Raw genomic sequence first — 16852 nt, 5'->3', positions numbered from 1 at the left:
TGTGCCGAAATTGATAAAAAAAATTTTTTAAAGAAATTCCAAAACTCACTCTTTTTGTTCCAAATAACATTTTCGAGGTTTCTTGGTGATTTTAAATAAAAAAGGCCTCTTATTATTTTTGCTCTAAGCCCGGCCGCACATCAAAGAAACATGAAACGTAAATTACGTTTCATGGAAATAAACCACTGCTAAACAAATATATATCCGGCCATTTATGAGACTCTCCGAAAATAAAAATGTGTCATGAGCATGAATCACACTCGTTTCATTAGTAGGCGGACTTTGAGATGTTTTTAGCAGTGTTTTCTTTTCATGAAACATGTTTTTCGTTTCATGTTTCATGTTTTTCGTTTCATGTTTCTTTGGTGTGCGGCTTGGCTAAAGTTGATAGTTTACGAGATATTTGCGATTTAGGGCCGGTTGTTCGAACGCTAATCAACAATGGTCACTATCAAATATTTAATTACTGTCACCAACTGTCAATGTCAACTTTTATTGGGTTGCTGAGAACATAATTGATTATAATTATGAGATTAGTTAATCAATTAACATAACAATTATTAACATAATTGATTAAGTAATTTCATAATTGTAATTAATAATTATGATTTCAGCAACCCAATCAAAGTTGACATTGACAGTTGGTGACAGTAATTAAATATTTGATAATGATCATTGTTGATTAGCGTTCGAACAACCGGCCCTTAATATCTGAAAAATGCGAAAATATGGATTTTCTAGGCTTGCAAACTCATTATCTAAATTATTATTTTTAAAGTTGCAAAGTGAATAAATTTAAGTTTAAACACTCTATTTCAAAATTATGAAGAGTAATCGGGGCATATTTCAATTTAGACCGTTGTTTTTTAATTGTTAATTATGCGTGTCTACTGGATTCTTAAGGCACCGCGGCGCGCCGCACTATATGGTGCGTCTCTGTCGCGCTTGTGCGTATACGTACTGACTTTTAAAATTGCCAACAAATACTTGACATTTATTATTTATTTAAATTATTATTAACAAAGTTTTTTAAATAGTTTTTTTATTTTCTTAAATTAATTATTGCCAATGTCCTAATTAAATAGGTCAATCATCACAATATAATAAGCATATGTGATCAAAAAATATCGACAATGTACTTATCTATTAAACATTAATTTATTTGTATTAATTGTAAATAAAAATATAATTATATCATACTTGACGTTTATTAAAATTTGGTAATCTATTATTAACAGGCAACAGTAGCGCGTCATCAATATAACTTCGGGAAATTGTATCATACCCTTTTTCGAAAGTTCGGCGAAACTTTGGCAACAATGGCAATATTTGACATTATCTAAGATCAATAATTTTGACATGTACTCATAGGCGCTCTAAATGGAAGTAATAGACCACAATTTTATTATTAGTAAATAAATATTTCTAGAAATAAACCAAAATATGTGAAAATTTTATTAAAAATGTAAGACAAATTTAAATTGTAAACTACCGATGATATTTCTAGAATAAAAAATCCCGCTAAAATTTTATACGTATACTCGCGTTATAATTCGAAATATTTTACGAAAAATATACTAACCTGCAAAACTTACAATTAATTTTTTTTATTTAATTTAAAAGTATTTTGCAATCTGCTGAGTATCAACAATAAACGAAAGTAATGACATTGACTAAGGACAGGAATGATTTTACCCACCGGTAAAATCAAAGTACAATTTTTATAAAGTTGTGTAGAAAATAATTACATTTTATAACTACTAACTAGTTAGTTTAAAAATTTACTCTAAATGGTAAGTCCAGTGGTTTGAACCTCTTTAACCTACGCTGTTCTTGGGAATTGTCTAGGAGGTTAATTGCAAACTGGTTTTCATGATCCTCCAACTTGGCAATGCATGCAGCGTTACGTTTTGTGATGATTTCATGTACAATATATTCATTTTAAGGTCTCGATGAATAATTCTGTTGTTGATGTACCAAGGTGCATTAGTGATGGTTCTGAGGGTTTTTGATTGGAAGCCTTGAAAGATTTCGATGTTGGAGTGACTGGCTGTTCTCCATAGTTCCGACCCATATGTGCAGATTGGCGTAAGTATTGCCTTATAGAGCAGCAATATTTATTATCCAGAGATAGTCTTGATGAACGGCCCATTAACCAATACATATTTCTGAATTGGAGACCTAGTTGCTTTCTCTTGGTCCAGATATGTTTCCTCCATGTGAGACTTCTTTCCGAATTAATACCAAGATATTTTACCAAGCTATTGTTTAAAGTTACAGTAGGACAAGTTCCTCTTCGTGTTGTAAATGTAACATGAATAGATTTTCCTTCATTGACTTTAATTTTCCATTCCAAAAACCAATCTTGTATTCTGTCTAAATAGGCTTGAAGGAGATGCGAGGCATAAATAGGGTCAGTATGTGAGGCTAGGATTGCAGTATCGTCGGCAAATGTTAGTAGCATCATTTTTTCTGTAGGTGGTCTCCCCTCTAGTGGTTTCTGAAGAGTTGGAGGTATATCTGCGGTAAACAAGAGATACAAGGTAGGTCCCAGCACGCTACTCTGTGGTACGCCAGCTTTGATAGAATAGAGTTTGGAAATTGCATCTTGGTATTTCACAATAATTATTATTTTATTTCTTCAAATAGTCCAACAACTTAGTTTTATGGCACAAAAATATATTAAATTAATTATAAATAAACACTAGTTCCTTATGAATCGACACTAACGACAAAACGTTGACGGACAGTGCGTCAAATGTATAACCATGTGTCGTGACATTCCATGAATTTTGAAAAGTAGAATAAGGAAATTGCTGAATTTCTTTTAGCGCTTATAGTTTATGGAAACAATTATGGAAAGTTTTTTAGCATTTTTGGTAAACATGTGGACGACGACCATGAATGTCATGTTACATTATTTCATATGCATCTGTAGATGACAAAAATCTGCCGATTTTTTTGTCACAACTTGTTATTTTAAAAATGTCGTCTATAGACGTTGTGTCACATTACACCAATGGAAATTAGACGCCTATAGACGTTCTGTCCGTCAATGTGTTAAAATAATACACTTAACAGATGTCGATACAGATAACAGAACAGATAAGAGAATTGTGCTATTACACTTAGAAATATGACGCAGGTTTGTCAAAATGACAGTGACTATTTCTCTATGTTGCCTAATCTGTTATTAGTTATAATTAGTGTTGCCCAAAATCGGTCTTGGTCTTGCAGTCTTGGTCTTGTTCTTGCGTTTTAGCAAGACCAAGACCAAGACCAAGACCGCCTTATTTTAGCAAGACCAAGACCAAGACTGACCGTGCAAGACTTGAGCAAGAACAAGACCAAGCCTGCGAGACTCTTGCGTCTTGCAGTTTGAGTGTCGTTTTATGGAATAATACAGGGTGTAACAAAAATACAGGTCATAAATTTAATCACATATTTTGGGATCAAAAATAGTTCGATTGAACCTAACGTACCTTAGTAAAAATGTGCATATAAAAAAAGTTACAGCCCTTTGAAGTTACAAAATGAAAATCGATTTTTTCCAATATATCGAAAACTATTGGAGATTTTTTATTGAAAATGAACATGTGGCATTCTTAAGACAGTAGTATCTTAAGAAAAAATTATAGTGAAATTTAGACACCCCATAAAAATTTTATGGGGTTTTGGTTTCTTTAAACCCCCCCAAACTTTTGTGTACGTTCCAATTTAATTATTGATTGTAGTGCCATTAGTTAAACACAATGCTTTAAAAACTTCTTTGCCTCTTGGTACTTTTTCGAAAAGTCAGTATTTGTCGAAATATTTTGCATATTATTTGTCAAATCCACCACATATTTGTATATGTCCACATAATATGTTATGTACATCTGTGATATGGCTAAGTACGATTATGGAGACTTGATAATAATAGGAAAATTTATTTATGATTTACATATTTAGGTATATTTTAAACCATATTAAAAAAGAAGTCACATCTCGATAAAATGTGCCTTATCGAAAAAATACACAGAAGCAAAAAAGTTTTAAAAACACTGTGTTTATCTAATGGTATCGCAGTAATAGTTTAATTGGAACGTACACAACCATTTGGGAGGTTTAAAGGAACAAAACCCCATAAAATCTCTACGTAAACATACATATTAGAAAAGAAGCCGCAACTCGATAAAAACTGCCTTGTCGAAAAAATACTAAGAACCAAAAAAGTTTTAAAAATATTAAATTTAACTAATAGTATCACAATAATAATTTAATTGGAAAGTACACAAAAGTTTGGGTGGGTTTAAGGGAATAAAACCCCCATAACATTTTTATGGGGTGCACAAATTTCACTATAATTTTTCTTTAAGATATTCCTGCCATAAAAATGCCACATGTCCATTTTCAATGAAAAATCTCTAACAGTTTTCGATATATTGGATAAAATCAATTTTCATTTTGTAACTTCAAAGGGCTGTAACTTTTTTTATATGCATATTTGTACTAAGGTAAGTTAGGTTCATTAGAATTATTTTTGGTCCTAGAATAGGTGATTTAATTTATGACCTGTATTTTTGTTACACCCTGTATATTAGTTCGGGTATATGCTTAGAGACTATGAGATACAAAAAAATATGTAACAAAAATTTGGAAAAATGAATTTATCCGCATTATAAACAATACGATAAACATACATACCGAATTAAAAATATGAACACTTATTTATTGGATACGTACTCAGAGGTCATAATAAATTATTATACAATGTAAAAATAAAATATTTCATTCTTTCCTAACATCAGACGACGCCTTCGCTCCGAAATTAATTACAATTGAGCAATTGTCTAGATTTTGAGAATAGAAATCTTTCATAAAATAATCTTCTTGTGTTGCGTGTATAACAATATCGCATTGAAACTTTTAAAGAAGTATGTCGCCTATAAGGTGATAAAACTATAATACGAATACCATATTCACTGTTACGGACAACCACTCAATTGTTTTTCCTTATCCATATCGTAAAGACTAAACGTCCTACTTTTTGCAGGGTGTGCCATTAGATATTAGATCAATCGGCCAAACAAAATTTTTTGCTGAAAAAGCAGTAGATAAGATGATGCCTGACTACCATGTATATTCGCGCACGGTAAAATGCTGCAAAACCTTCAAATTTCAAAAAAAGAGATATTTATTATTATATAAAAAGAGATATTGGCCGATGTGTGATTTTGCCATTGTTTTTTTTATTGTTAATGAAGAACTTATGAGAGGATGGGATGTTTTTTAAAATGAAATAAACAAATTACTTATCGACAACTGATAAATAAAGTTTAAACTTCAGTTTAGACACTTCGAGATTTAGAAAATAATATTTTTTTCCACCTACCTCTACCGAAAGTATACTTTTCCGGACCTGATTGTAGGGAGCAAAGTTGTACTTTTCCTCCCAAGGGAGGAAAAGTAAAAGTAACGTCATGGTATGTCATTCATGAAATATAACTTATTGACGCCCTGTATAATATCTATTTTCTATTACGTAAGTATTTATACATTTTAACATTTATTTACAAAACACTCTGTATTTTGCAGAATGGTAAAAAACAGTAAATTGTTATTTTGATTTAACAATGTTTACATTAATAATTTGACTTATATTTGACAGTTGACAGTTATATTGTACCTACTCGTTAGATTTAGTTCTAATAAATTTTATTGGTTAGTTACATAAAATAAATTAAGTAAAAATGAAAAAATTACTTGTTATTTGAGGAAGGTGGAAAAACCATATGTATAACATGGGAGTAAAGTGCCTTTTCCTCCCTTGAATGATTACTACCCTCCGCTACGCGTCGGGCAGTAAACTTCATTCTCGGGAGGAAAAGTAGCACTTTCCTCCCTTGTTATAATAGCTATTACTTGTGTTTTTGAGCCTTGAACATTGTCATTTTTCGATTTTTTTCAGTTTTAAATTGTTTATAACTCGGAAACGCATAACTTTAGACAAAAACTACAAAAGACCTTTTTTGTTCCATATGATACAAAGAATCTAAAATAAGTCTGCCAGGGCTGAAACAATTGATTTTTATAATTTGTTTAATTTTTTTTTTTATATAAATATAGAAATAACTCAGAAATTACGGCATTTCGGTATAGGAAATATTACATGAAAATTAATTAGTAGCTATTATGGTTCAAAATGCAAAAATATACAGGGTGTTCTATTCGAAATACTAAAGTTCATTATATTTTCAAAAAAACGCAAGATCTGGTAACAATCTGTAATTACCACCACTATAATATCGGCCGCATTAGAAGACCTTTACTCACCAAATTCTATAAAAATCGTTCAAGTCGTTTCCGAGATATTTGAGGCGTTCCATACATAAAACTCACTCTGTATAAATGTTATATAATGAAACTGCGTGTATTACTTTGTATTAATTCTTGTTAAAAAAAGTCAATCTTAAAATTTTCAACTAATAGCAAACAAAAATTTTCAACTAATAATAGTGTCAAAGCTATTGCGTACTGTGCTGTAATTTAATTTGTATTTTTTTATTTTTTATTTGAATAAATGGCAAATTGTAGAACTCTTTTATTCCATTTAATTTCATATACCTAATGTGAGAGTCCATCAATCCTTTTCTAGACAGATAATGTTCTTTAAAATACAGTCTAGATAAGTTTATGTCATTTGTTTGATTTTTTGTGTTTTCACCATGTTTTAGCACATGTCAGGTTATTAAATATGCAAACGTTTATTAAGAAACAGACTGACTCCCGTGGGACATGGTAGATAGCCCAGTTAGTTAGAGTATAGGCAGGGATAGTTTAGATTGTGGGTTCAAACCCACCTAATATTAGTTGTTTATTAATAAATAGCATTATGCTAGTGGGTAACTGCGAGACTTGCAAGACTCTTGCTGCAAGACCAAGACCAAGACCAAGACTGGGAGTGCAATACCAAGACCAATACCAAGACCAGGTGTACTGGTGCAAGACCAAGACCAAGACTGTCCAAGTCTCGTCTTGGTCTTGCATTTGGGCAACACTAGTTATAATATGTTCGATTTCTTGTTAGAAATAAAAAAATTCAGTAGCTCCAATGTGACACAAAATCTAGGCATGGGATAAAAAAGTTTATTTGAAGAAAGTGTATTTTTTGTTCTTCTCAATGGTGGTAGAGGCTCGTATTTTTTATTATTGTATTAGTTAAAGAGTAATTTCCACATGCTAACATATTTCTCAAATTCGGCTCTGTACCGCCATTCTTTACTATGTAGCATGCAAACCCGCTTCATTGTAGAATTTATTTTAATGAGACCCACTCTGCATTTATAGGTCCTCCCAGGTAGCTGTTGTTTTTCATTTTTAGCAAACATTCATTAGTCGTTCCATCTATACTCATTTTGTGCACCCTCTATGTACATTTTCAATTTTAAAATGAAGTTAGTGATGCCCAATTTAAATTAGAAAAACTATTTCCATTCTCTCAAATAGTATTTATTGAGAAAATATTCATATATTTTCTTAAACCGTTTAATTATTTTCAGTAGTCGTTCTTTCTAAATATTTTATTTCAAAGCAAAATTATTTATCAAGCCATTAATTTTTTGTAATTTTAAAAAGTTAAACTTTGCCAGTTTCAATAAGAGCGTATTTTTCGTTATCAGCCAATACTGACCTTCAATTAATTTCTTTTACTTTTATAAATACCATGCTGGTGCCTTTCTGGTTGATTTCTATAATATCCGCTAAGTAGGTAGGATCAAGTAACTATAGACCTAATTTGCACCCAGGAGAAGGGCGTGGCCCTAGCCTAAACACTTCCGTTTTGGCCCAGATACCAGATACCAGAACGATACCAGATACGAGAACCACTCCCTCGAGACAGTCACCCATGGGTTCGACGAACTGTTAATTAGCTCCGGAGGCAACCACCACACATCAAGTTTCCACTTGACGCCTTCCGAAGAAGATCTGGAGCTGTAGATAACCTCGAACAGTACCGGAAGAAGCCTTCACACTACAAGCTAAGCCTTTAATTGAATCTTATATTTGTCTGTCAGCAGAGACAGTTTTTTTTATATAAAGTAACTTCACAATGACTATAATGTAGATCCTGAATTATAACCAATGAAATGAGAAAATAAAGCATTTATACCGAAATTCATTCCTTTTTACTGATAGTGTACCGTATGGCTGGAGAATGCAGAGGAGTAGAATACAAGGACCCACATAAAGTCTCATGCTCGCCGTGTTGGTGATGTTATGTCGAATTTGTTTCTTGGTTCAATGTGGCATTTGGAGATGAGTTCTAGACGGAGAGGCAGCGCTGAAAAATCTATTTGAATTTACTAAAGCTAGATTTTTCACAGTTGATTACTGTGAGTGTGTATATAAACATACTGCGGTCGGTCAAGCGAAACGTAGAACAGGGGTTACTGAGAGGGTAATAAAGTTGCTTTCCTACGAAGGTAACTATTTCAATTTACTAAGGCTGAAAATCAGTACACACATTCTAAATTAAATATAAATAAAAGTTATTATAGTCGGTCAGCTGTATGACGGGACAGAGCCGGTCGGTCGACCCCAATAGTCTATGAGGAAATAAAGCATTTTGGCTCTCAATTTTTTCGTCCAGCATGGATTTACTTGAAATTTTCACAGAAGGTAGGGAATAGTCCAAGCATCATTTTCTATATCATGCCGCTATCATACGCTAAAACCTTGGGGGTGATTGCCACCCCATCTCGGGGTTGGGAATTTTTTATTACATTTTAACCATATGCAAAATGCAATTTTAACCAGATGCAAAAAGTGATTCTAAGAGAAAAATATTGTTTACATTTTCTTCGTAAAACTATATTTTTCGAGTTATTCGCGCTTGAAAATAACAGTTTTTCGACGAAAAAATCGACTTTTTTAGAGGGTTTTTTGAGAATACCTCGAAAAATATGCATTTAACCAAAAAAACTGTAGATATCAAAATTGTATCCTTTAGTAACACAAACCAAATTCTTTTCCAATAATATATTTAAGACCAATACAAACCGAGATACGGCATGTTAAATGTTAGCTTTTTTCGTCAAATGCATAATTTAAAATATTCAAAGAAAAATGATGGGAAAAATTTGCATTTTTCGAGAAAAACTTAAATAATTTTTTTTCAAGTATACAATTACACCTTTCAAAAAAAATAATAAATATTTTCTAGCATGAAAATTAAGCGACTTATAATCAAAAAAATGTCGGTACCTGCTTTTCCCTACGAAAAAATCAGTGAAAACAACCCCCTAACTACGTTCCTAATTCAAAATTGGTCTTCACCTTTCTGTAGTTCCTTTTATATTTATATTATCGATACACTCAAGGAGTTTGACCTATTTAGAATGACTAATTTTGGAAAAATATTATATCTCACTGTGTACTGATTTTCAGCCTTAGTAAATGGATTTAATTACCTTCGTAGGAAAGCAACTTTGATACCCTCTCAGTAATGAGACCCCTCAAAAAAAATTTTGTAGGATTTTTAAAGAGATATAAGACTGTGTAAATTAAATTCCGTAAGATGTCTTAGTTTTTAATTAGGGCGGGTTTAAAGGGCTCGAAAAAGGGGGTGTTTGCTTGTAAATAGAGGTTTTAAACAGTTATATCTGGCTAACTATTCACTGTAATGAAAATCTATGCACAGGGTAATTTTAGTCATTAAAAAGCTACAATTTAGTAATTTATAATTTTTTTCACATCTTCAGTATTTTCGGAGGTATTTTGAAGTAAAAGGTGAAAAATACCAAATTGCAAAAAATCAAGTTTTTTTTAAACTCCAATTTTTCCAAAATTAGGCATTTTAAATAGATCAAACTCCTTCAGTGTATTGATAATACAAATATGAAAGGAACTACAGAAAGGTGAAGACCAATTTTGAATTAGGAAGGTAGTTAGGGGGTTGTTTTCACTGATTTTTTCGTAGAGAAAAGCAGGTACCGACATTTTTTTAAGTCGCTTAATTTTCATGCTAGAAAGTTTTTTATTATTTTTTTTTGAAAGGTCTAATTGTAGACTTGAAAAAAGATTATTTAAGTTTTTCTCGAAAAATGCAAATTTTTCCCATTATTTGGCTTTGAATATTTCAAATTATGCATTTGACGAAAAAAGCTAACTTTTAACATGCCGTATCTCGGTTTGCATTGGTCTTAAAGATATTATGGGAAAAGAATTTGGTTTGTGTTACTAAAAGATACAATTTCAATATCTACAGTTTTTTGATTAAATGCATATTTTTCGAGGTATTTTCAAAAAACCCTCTAAAAAAGTCGATTTTTTTGTCGAAAAACTGTTAATTTCAAGCGCGAATAACTCGAAAAATACTAGTTTTACGAAGAAAATGTAAAAAACATTTTTTTCTTAGAATCACTTTTTCCATCGAATTACATGGTTAAAATGTAATAAAAAATTCCAACCACCGAGATGGGGTAGCAACCACCCCCAAAGTTTTAGCGTATGATAGCGGCATGATATATAAAATGATCCTTGGACTATTCTCTACCTGCTGTGAAATTTTCAGTTGCTGGACGAAAAAATTGCGAGCCAAAATGCTTCATTTCCTTAATCGACTATTGGGGCCGACCGACCGGCTCTGTCCCGTCATACAGCTGACCGACTATAATAACTTTTATTTATATTTAATTTAGAATGTGTGTACTGATTTTTAGCCTTAGTAAATGGAAATAATTACCTTCGTAGGAAAGCAACTTTGATACCCTCTCAGTAACCCCTGTTCTACGTTTCGCTTGACCGATCGCAGTACGTTTCTCTACACACTCACAGTAATCAACTCTGAAAAATCTAGCTTTAGTAAATTCAAATAGATTTTTCAGCGCTGCCTCTTGGTCTATTCGTTATATCATTGTCAATATGAACCGATAACTGTATTACGTATATGTGTACCAAATATCTCGACTAAATATTCAAAATTAAAGCCGCAATCTTGGAACGCGTTTTCCGTTTTGATGACGCGCTACCATAGCCTCTTAACATGTTTTATATATTATTATTAAAATATATTAACTAAAATATTAATTTATTTTGCATCGATTACATTCAAAATAGAGAAAAATAACAATACGCTTATTATAATAGAGCGGTTCCATGAGTACTTAGCCTACTAAAGAAAAACCAAAATTTTGGAACCTTGGCGATTTATTCCTCAACAGTATCTCTTTTTAGTTCGATACACTTGACCTCAGCGATGCTCTAACTTTTTTAAGTCGTCTGGAAAATACTTTTTCTCGAGATCTGCAAAGTAATCTTCAGTAGCAGACGATGACCTCCTCACTCGATTTCAATTGCTGCCCAACCAGTGCCTTATTCAAGTTTGGAAACAAAAGTAAGTCGCACGGGGCAGAATCTGCAGAATACGGTGGATGAGGCAAGAGTCGTAGACTAAGGGCCGGTTGTTCTAACGTTAATCAATAATGATCACTATCAAATATTTAATTAGTGTCCCCAACTGTCATTGTCAACTTTGGTTGGGTTGCAGAAAACATAATTGATTATAAGTATGAGATTAGTTAATCAATTAACATAACAATTATTAACATAATTGATTAAATAATATCATAATTGTAATCAATAATTATGTTTTCAGCAACCCAATTAAAAATTACATTGACAGTTGTGACAGTAATTAAATATTTAATAATGATCATTTTTGATTAGCGTTCGAACAACCGGCCCTAATTCGACTAATTTAAACACTATAAACAATTTCTACCCACAAATTTCGTTCGGCATCCTTCAGATTTATTTAAAAGGCACATTTTGCTCAATAATCCACAAAGAAACCAAATCAGAAAATACAAGAGTGGCCTAACAACCTGGACTAAAATTAATTAAATAATATAAAGGAGAGTTAAAAAGCGGAGATTAAATTTATCAAATTTTTCCTGTTTTGTTTTCTCACGCTAATGACAAGTTTATGATAAACATAATTGAAGTTTTGTTTATCTACTTTTGTTTTCAATAAGTAAATGAACATTTTCAAATTAATTATCACAAACACATAATTATTAACCAATAAAATAAACCAGTATTGCGCTCACCTTTATCTGCTCACCTTGAAGTGATTCAAAATTCGAACTTAATAATATAAAACATTGATTTACTAAATTCACATCAGTAGCAAAAACAACATAGGTAATATAATATAATATCTCTGTGATCAAGGTTTAAAAATGGTGTTTGAAATAAAAAATAAAGTGGCATTGATTACTGGAGGTGCCTCAGGTTTGGGATTAGAACATGTAAAAGCTTTGTTGGAGAATGGAGTTAAGGTATGTAGATAGTCAATTTTTAATACCAAAATAAAATATTTAGAAATACTCTCATTGCCAAAAAAGAATTCAACTCTTTGTATACGGTTATTTATTTGGATCAAATTATGTACAGAAAGTATGTAATTTATTTAATTTAAAATACATTTTACTGTTGCCCGAAAAGAGAAAAAATATGTATATTTCGCAAATAAACATTGCTTTTTGATTAAAGTCAATGGTCAAGTCAGCTTCCGCCAGCCACCTGCCTCTTGGAAGTTTGAACATTTAATTTAAGGGAAAAGCAATGTTTATTTGTGATATAAACATTTTTTTCTGATTTATGACAGCAGTAAAATGTATTTTGGATTAAATAAATTACCTACATACATTCTTCTTTTTTTGTAAAATAAATTAAATTAAAACAATTTTCAGACACCCTGTATAAATAATTATGTGTAAATGTTTATATTACCTACATACATTCTTCTTTTTTGTAAAATAAATTAAATTAAAAAAAAATTCTGACACCCTGTATAAATAATTATATGTAAATGTTTATATTACTCAATAGAGAATTGGATAACCTTTCAAATGAGCTAGCACACGAGGCCTATTTTCATTTAAAAAAATCATCGATTACTTTATCACGCCCAGGTCGATGACGTGACTAGTATGACATAAATGCCAAAATATAAAATCGACCTGTTTCGGGATTTTTCTTGAGGGCGCTGGTTTACGAAATAACAAATTTATTCTTTTAATTTGCATAATACTGTATATGTGGTAATGTTTTTACCTCGCTATCTTCTCCCTAACTAAAGTTTTCTTTTTTTTATTTTTTGCTAAAAACCAAAAATATGTAAGGTTTATTTCTGTATAGGTATTTAACTTTACTTTATTTATAACTTTTGGTCATTTTGGATTGTTTTTGATTTACTAAAAAAATTTAAAATGCTAAGAGTTTGCGGTCGTTGGCAATTACGTCTTTTAAGGGACTTCGAAAAAGGACGCATTCTAGGCATAAAAGCATAAAAGCCCTGATTTGCGCCATCCTAGACTTCTTGCTCTTAGAAATATACGGGGCAGTGTACATAAAGTAAGTTGGATGCTTTAGTTGAAGCAGCTACAGGAAAAGTAGTCTTAAGAAAAATATATTCATTAATAGTTTTACATTTCTTTAAATTTGTATCGTCCATAACACAATACATGTTAGCCAAGCTTATTTGGGGTTAATTGTTTTACAGCTGGCCTTAATTATAACTTATATGTACTCTTTTTTTGGAATTTTAATATTTCATTGACATCATATATTTACATGGCCCTCGCTGTTTTCATTTGATCTTGGATAGTACTTGATACTTCAATCTTGTATTCCGATCATTGACTTCAAGTTTGACTCAACAGTGGTATAATATTTCATATTTCATTAAGTTTTCTAAATCTCAAATTTTACTCGGTCCATTTCAATAAGTCAATTTCAATTTTTTTCAACAGCTGATACCTAATTAGTACTACAGAGTATGCAACCCACTCTTCAGATGTCAACCAGTACCACATCCAATCTCTATGTCCACAAACATTGTCGCCAACCAACATCTTAGCTCACCCCTGATAAGTTTGAATGTGGTAACTGGCTTTCGCATTTAACTACAAATAAATAATTTAACAATTTCACTCATTTCACCGTTTGCTACTGATACTGTTTTGTCTTGCTTGAGGCCTTTGATCGTTTACAGTTTTTTTTTAATGTGCAGCCCAATGTGTAGTCACTGCACATATTACACAGTCACAGTCTCACCAAGTTGTCATCTGTCAGCCATCACTGGATCATTTCCGTCAAGAAAAGTAATACTCCATTACTTCATACTTCACTCTGTCTCCATATTGCAAAATGTAGTACCTACTGGCACTTTAATTTATCGGTTTTGTCCCTTGTTCAGTGTTTAGTTACATGTTAATTTAAGTTTGCCAACAAATTATTTATTTTAATTAAATGACATTCGAGGATACCTTCTTTTATTGACGAAGTAAGTCTAGAAACGTTTTTGTACTTTTTATCACATCACCTTCGATTTTTTGTCGAAGTGTCTAACTTTTTCCTCTTCTACAATGGCGTTTTCTTTACTTATTTCAGATGCCCCTGAGGATGCTCTAGATAGCGAAAGTATACTTGGGCAAGATTTAATAAATTCATTGCTCGATATCTGCCTTTTGACTTTTAAAATTAAGAAAAACAGTTAATTAAAGATTACTTGGAATGGGACTGATACCGTCCACTTTTGGTGTTAACTTTGGTACCACAGAATAAGGCTCGACGTATAGAATGGTATAAATCTAGGCAACACTGGAATGGCCAATGAAATTTTGCTTTAGTGATCAATCCACGTTTTGTTTGCATGACTCTGATGAGCTCATAAGAGGTGAGAAACGAAATATACACATGGCAGTTGAACGTCATACAGCAAGATAACCAAACATTATGATATGGGTTGCTATACGTTTGAAAAACAGATCACCTCTAGCTTATCTACAGTACTCTGACAACAGGACGACCGACAATTCATTCCAAATGCGATATTTTAATAGGATAAAACAAGATCTCATATTGCCCGTGAAACCATGGATTTCATACAAGAATCTGGTATAGAGGGTTTGGAGTGGCCATTAAGATCAGCTGATCTCCCATCAGCTGTGTCATCCATTGTACACATGTTAGATATGGAAGGTCGAAACCTAAATCGAGTGCCACGTACTCCAGCAGACTTGGAAGACCTTTAGCATAACATACAAAGAATCTGAATGAGTATCCACACTCAATACTATAACCCATATGTGCCTGACGTATAATAAATTGTACACCATAAACATGTTTTGACTTGTACATATATGCACATTCTTTGTCTAGGTAATAGCTTAAATACTTCCAGGAAGTCTTAACCAACCATAAGGTGTAGTTGTGAATTGCTCACTTTGTGATATCTGGCGATAATTTGGTGATAAAGATTATAAGTTTTATAATACGGCTGAATTTGGAAAACGATTTGCTAAATAATTAAGTGTTTGTTATATTTATCCAGAAAATATATATATTTTTGTACATACCGATAAAGAACACGTATATATTTAGATTTAGAAATTGATTGAATTTTTATTCTACAATATGCGTTAGGCTATTTAATTTTAGTGTACAAAATATTGCACGCCAGGAAAATACAATACTATTTACTATTAGGGGCTTTTCACTGGAGGATGCGCTTTGTATGTTGGAGAATCATGAAAATTTAGTAGCAATTGTAGACAGTATTGCTTTTGGAGTCTCCAGTAAATGCATGTGATGTCCTAACAGACGAAGACTGATAATAGAGATATAAAGGCAATGGATAATTTACCTGGCTCGCAATTATAACCTCGTGCTCAAATATATGTGCAAAATAATGACGAAGCCATATTGTTACTCGTTTCTCAATAAAACATTCCATTTACACAGCTGAAAGATAAATGGACAGGTGAAGGATCAAAGAAAAGTACATATCACTAGGTAAGAGAAAACATGCAGAGAGAAGATCAATATGTGTTGGTAAAAAAGGAACTTCCAAAATATGATTATAAGCGTTCCGCTGAATGTTTTTCACTTTTCGTTGATAAGTAACTTATGCTAAAGCTTATACCATCAGCAACTAATCGATATGCTTCACAGAAGAATCGCTAACAAGAAGTTTGCGAGTATGAGGTCAAAGCTTTTCTGGGAACTCTACTATTGAGTGGTTATGTCAACATTATTTGGAGGAGAATGTTTTGGCAACGTGAAAGGGATCCTAGAAATTGACTTAAAGCTGTGACAGATGCCCTTACTTACAAAATTGAATCAGTTATAATTTAGAAGACGCTAATTTAGATTAGGTCGTCCATCTGCCGATGAAAACCTCTAAATTTCCTATGATCGACTAGACCATTTGGTGATTCCACAGGAAAAGATAACTCGATAGTACCTATGATTTGTGCCATAATATTTCATAAATAAGGTGTTCAAAATGCAGCGTATGCTTAAATTTTAAATGTTTTGTTTTATACTATACCCAAAGCTAATAGTAGGTTATATGCGTGGTATACCATATTTTGTATAACATTTTTTACTTATTTTACATAAATATTTGGTTTTAAAGACAAATATGTTTTGGTTACTTCTACTTCACATAACAAAAACTTCTACTTCACATAGAAAAAAGTCATGGTCACTCGTTGTGAATAGTCGTGTATATGGGTGCTCCTGAAATTTTTAAAATAAGTAGTAATTCGTTTCAGTAATAAAGTTCTCATCTTTGTTGAGTGGTGACAACTGATGTTGCAGTACTTAGTGAAGGTCCAAGTAAGTTAGAAATATACTAATTAATAGAGAAATTTGAGCAATTACAGTAATACAGTGTATTGGTGAATATTAAATTAATAACTGCTAAAGGGATCCATACACGTATAATGGCAACAAAAACTAGAAGCGGAATCTTATCAAGTGGTGCTTCTTTGGACGAAAACAGTTTAGAAGTCATAAT

At 32.0% G+C, this 16852-nt stretch overlaps 2 protein-coding genes across 3 annotated transcripts in view; one reads left to right on the top strand and one right to left on the bottom strand.

The window, feature by feature from the left end:
- The window catches only part of LOC114326465 (protein still life, isoforms C/SIF type 2), a 684303-nt gene that overhangs the window by 586231 nt on the left and 81220 nt on the right, over positions 1 to 16852 (bottom strand). The gene's annotated exons all lie outside the window — the stretch shown is intronic.
- Positions 12081 to 16852, top strand: part of LOC114331532 (15-hydroxyprostaglandin dehydrogenase [NAD(+)]) — a 32663-nt gene continuing 27891 nt past the window's right edge. For both annotated transcript variants that reach the window (XM_028281125.2, XM_028281126.2), the window contains exon 1: positions 12081 to 12323. In XM_028281125.2, the coding sequence (XP_028136926.2) occupies positions 12225 to 12323 (99 nt within the window). In that variant the 5' untranslated portion in view covers positions 12081 to 12224. The remainder of the gene's footprint in view (positions 12324 to 16852) is intronic.

Source organism: Diabrotica virgifera, chromosome 7 (assembly GCF_917563875.1).
Source record: "Diabrotica virgifera virgifera chromosome 7, PGI_DIABVI_V3a".
In the NCBI taxonomy this organism is placed as follows: domain Eukaryota; kingdom Metazoa; phylum Arthropoda; class Insecta; order Coleoptera; family Chrysomelidae; genus Diabrotica; species Diabrotica virgifera.
The sequence above is the reverse complement of the archived record's forward strand: the minus strand, read 5'-3'. Positions and strand labels throughout refer to the sequence as shown.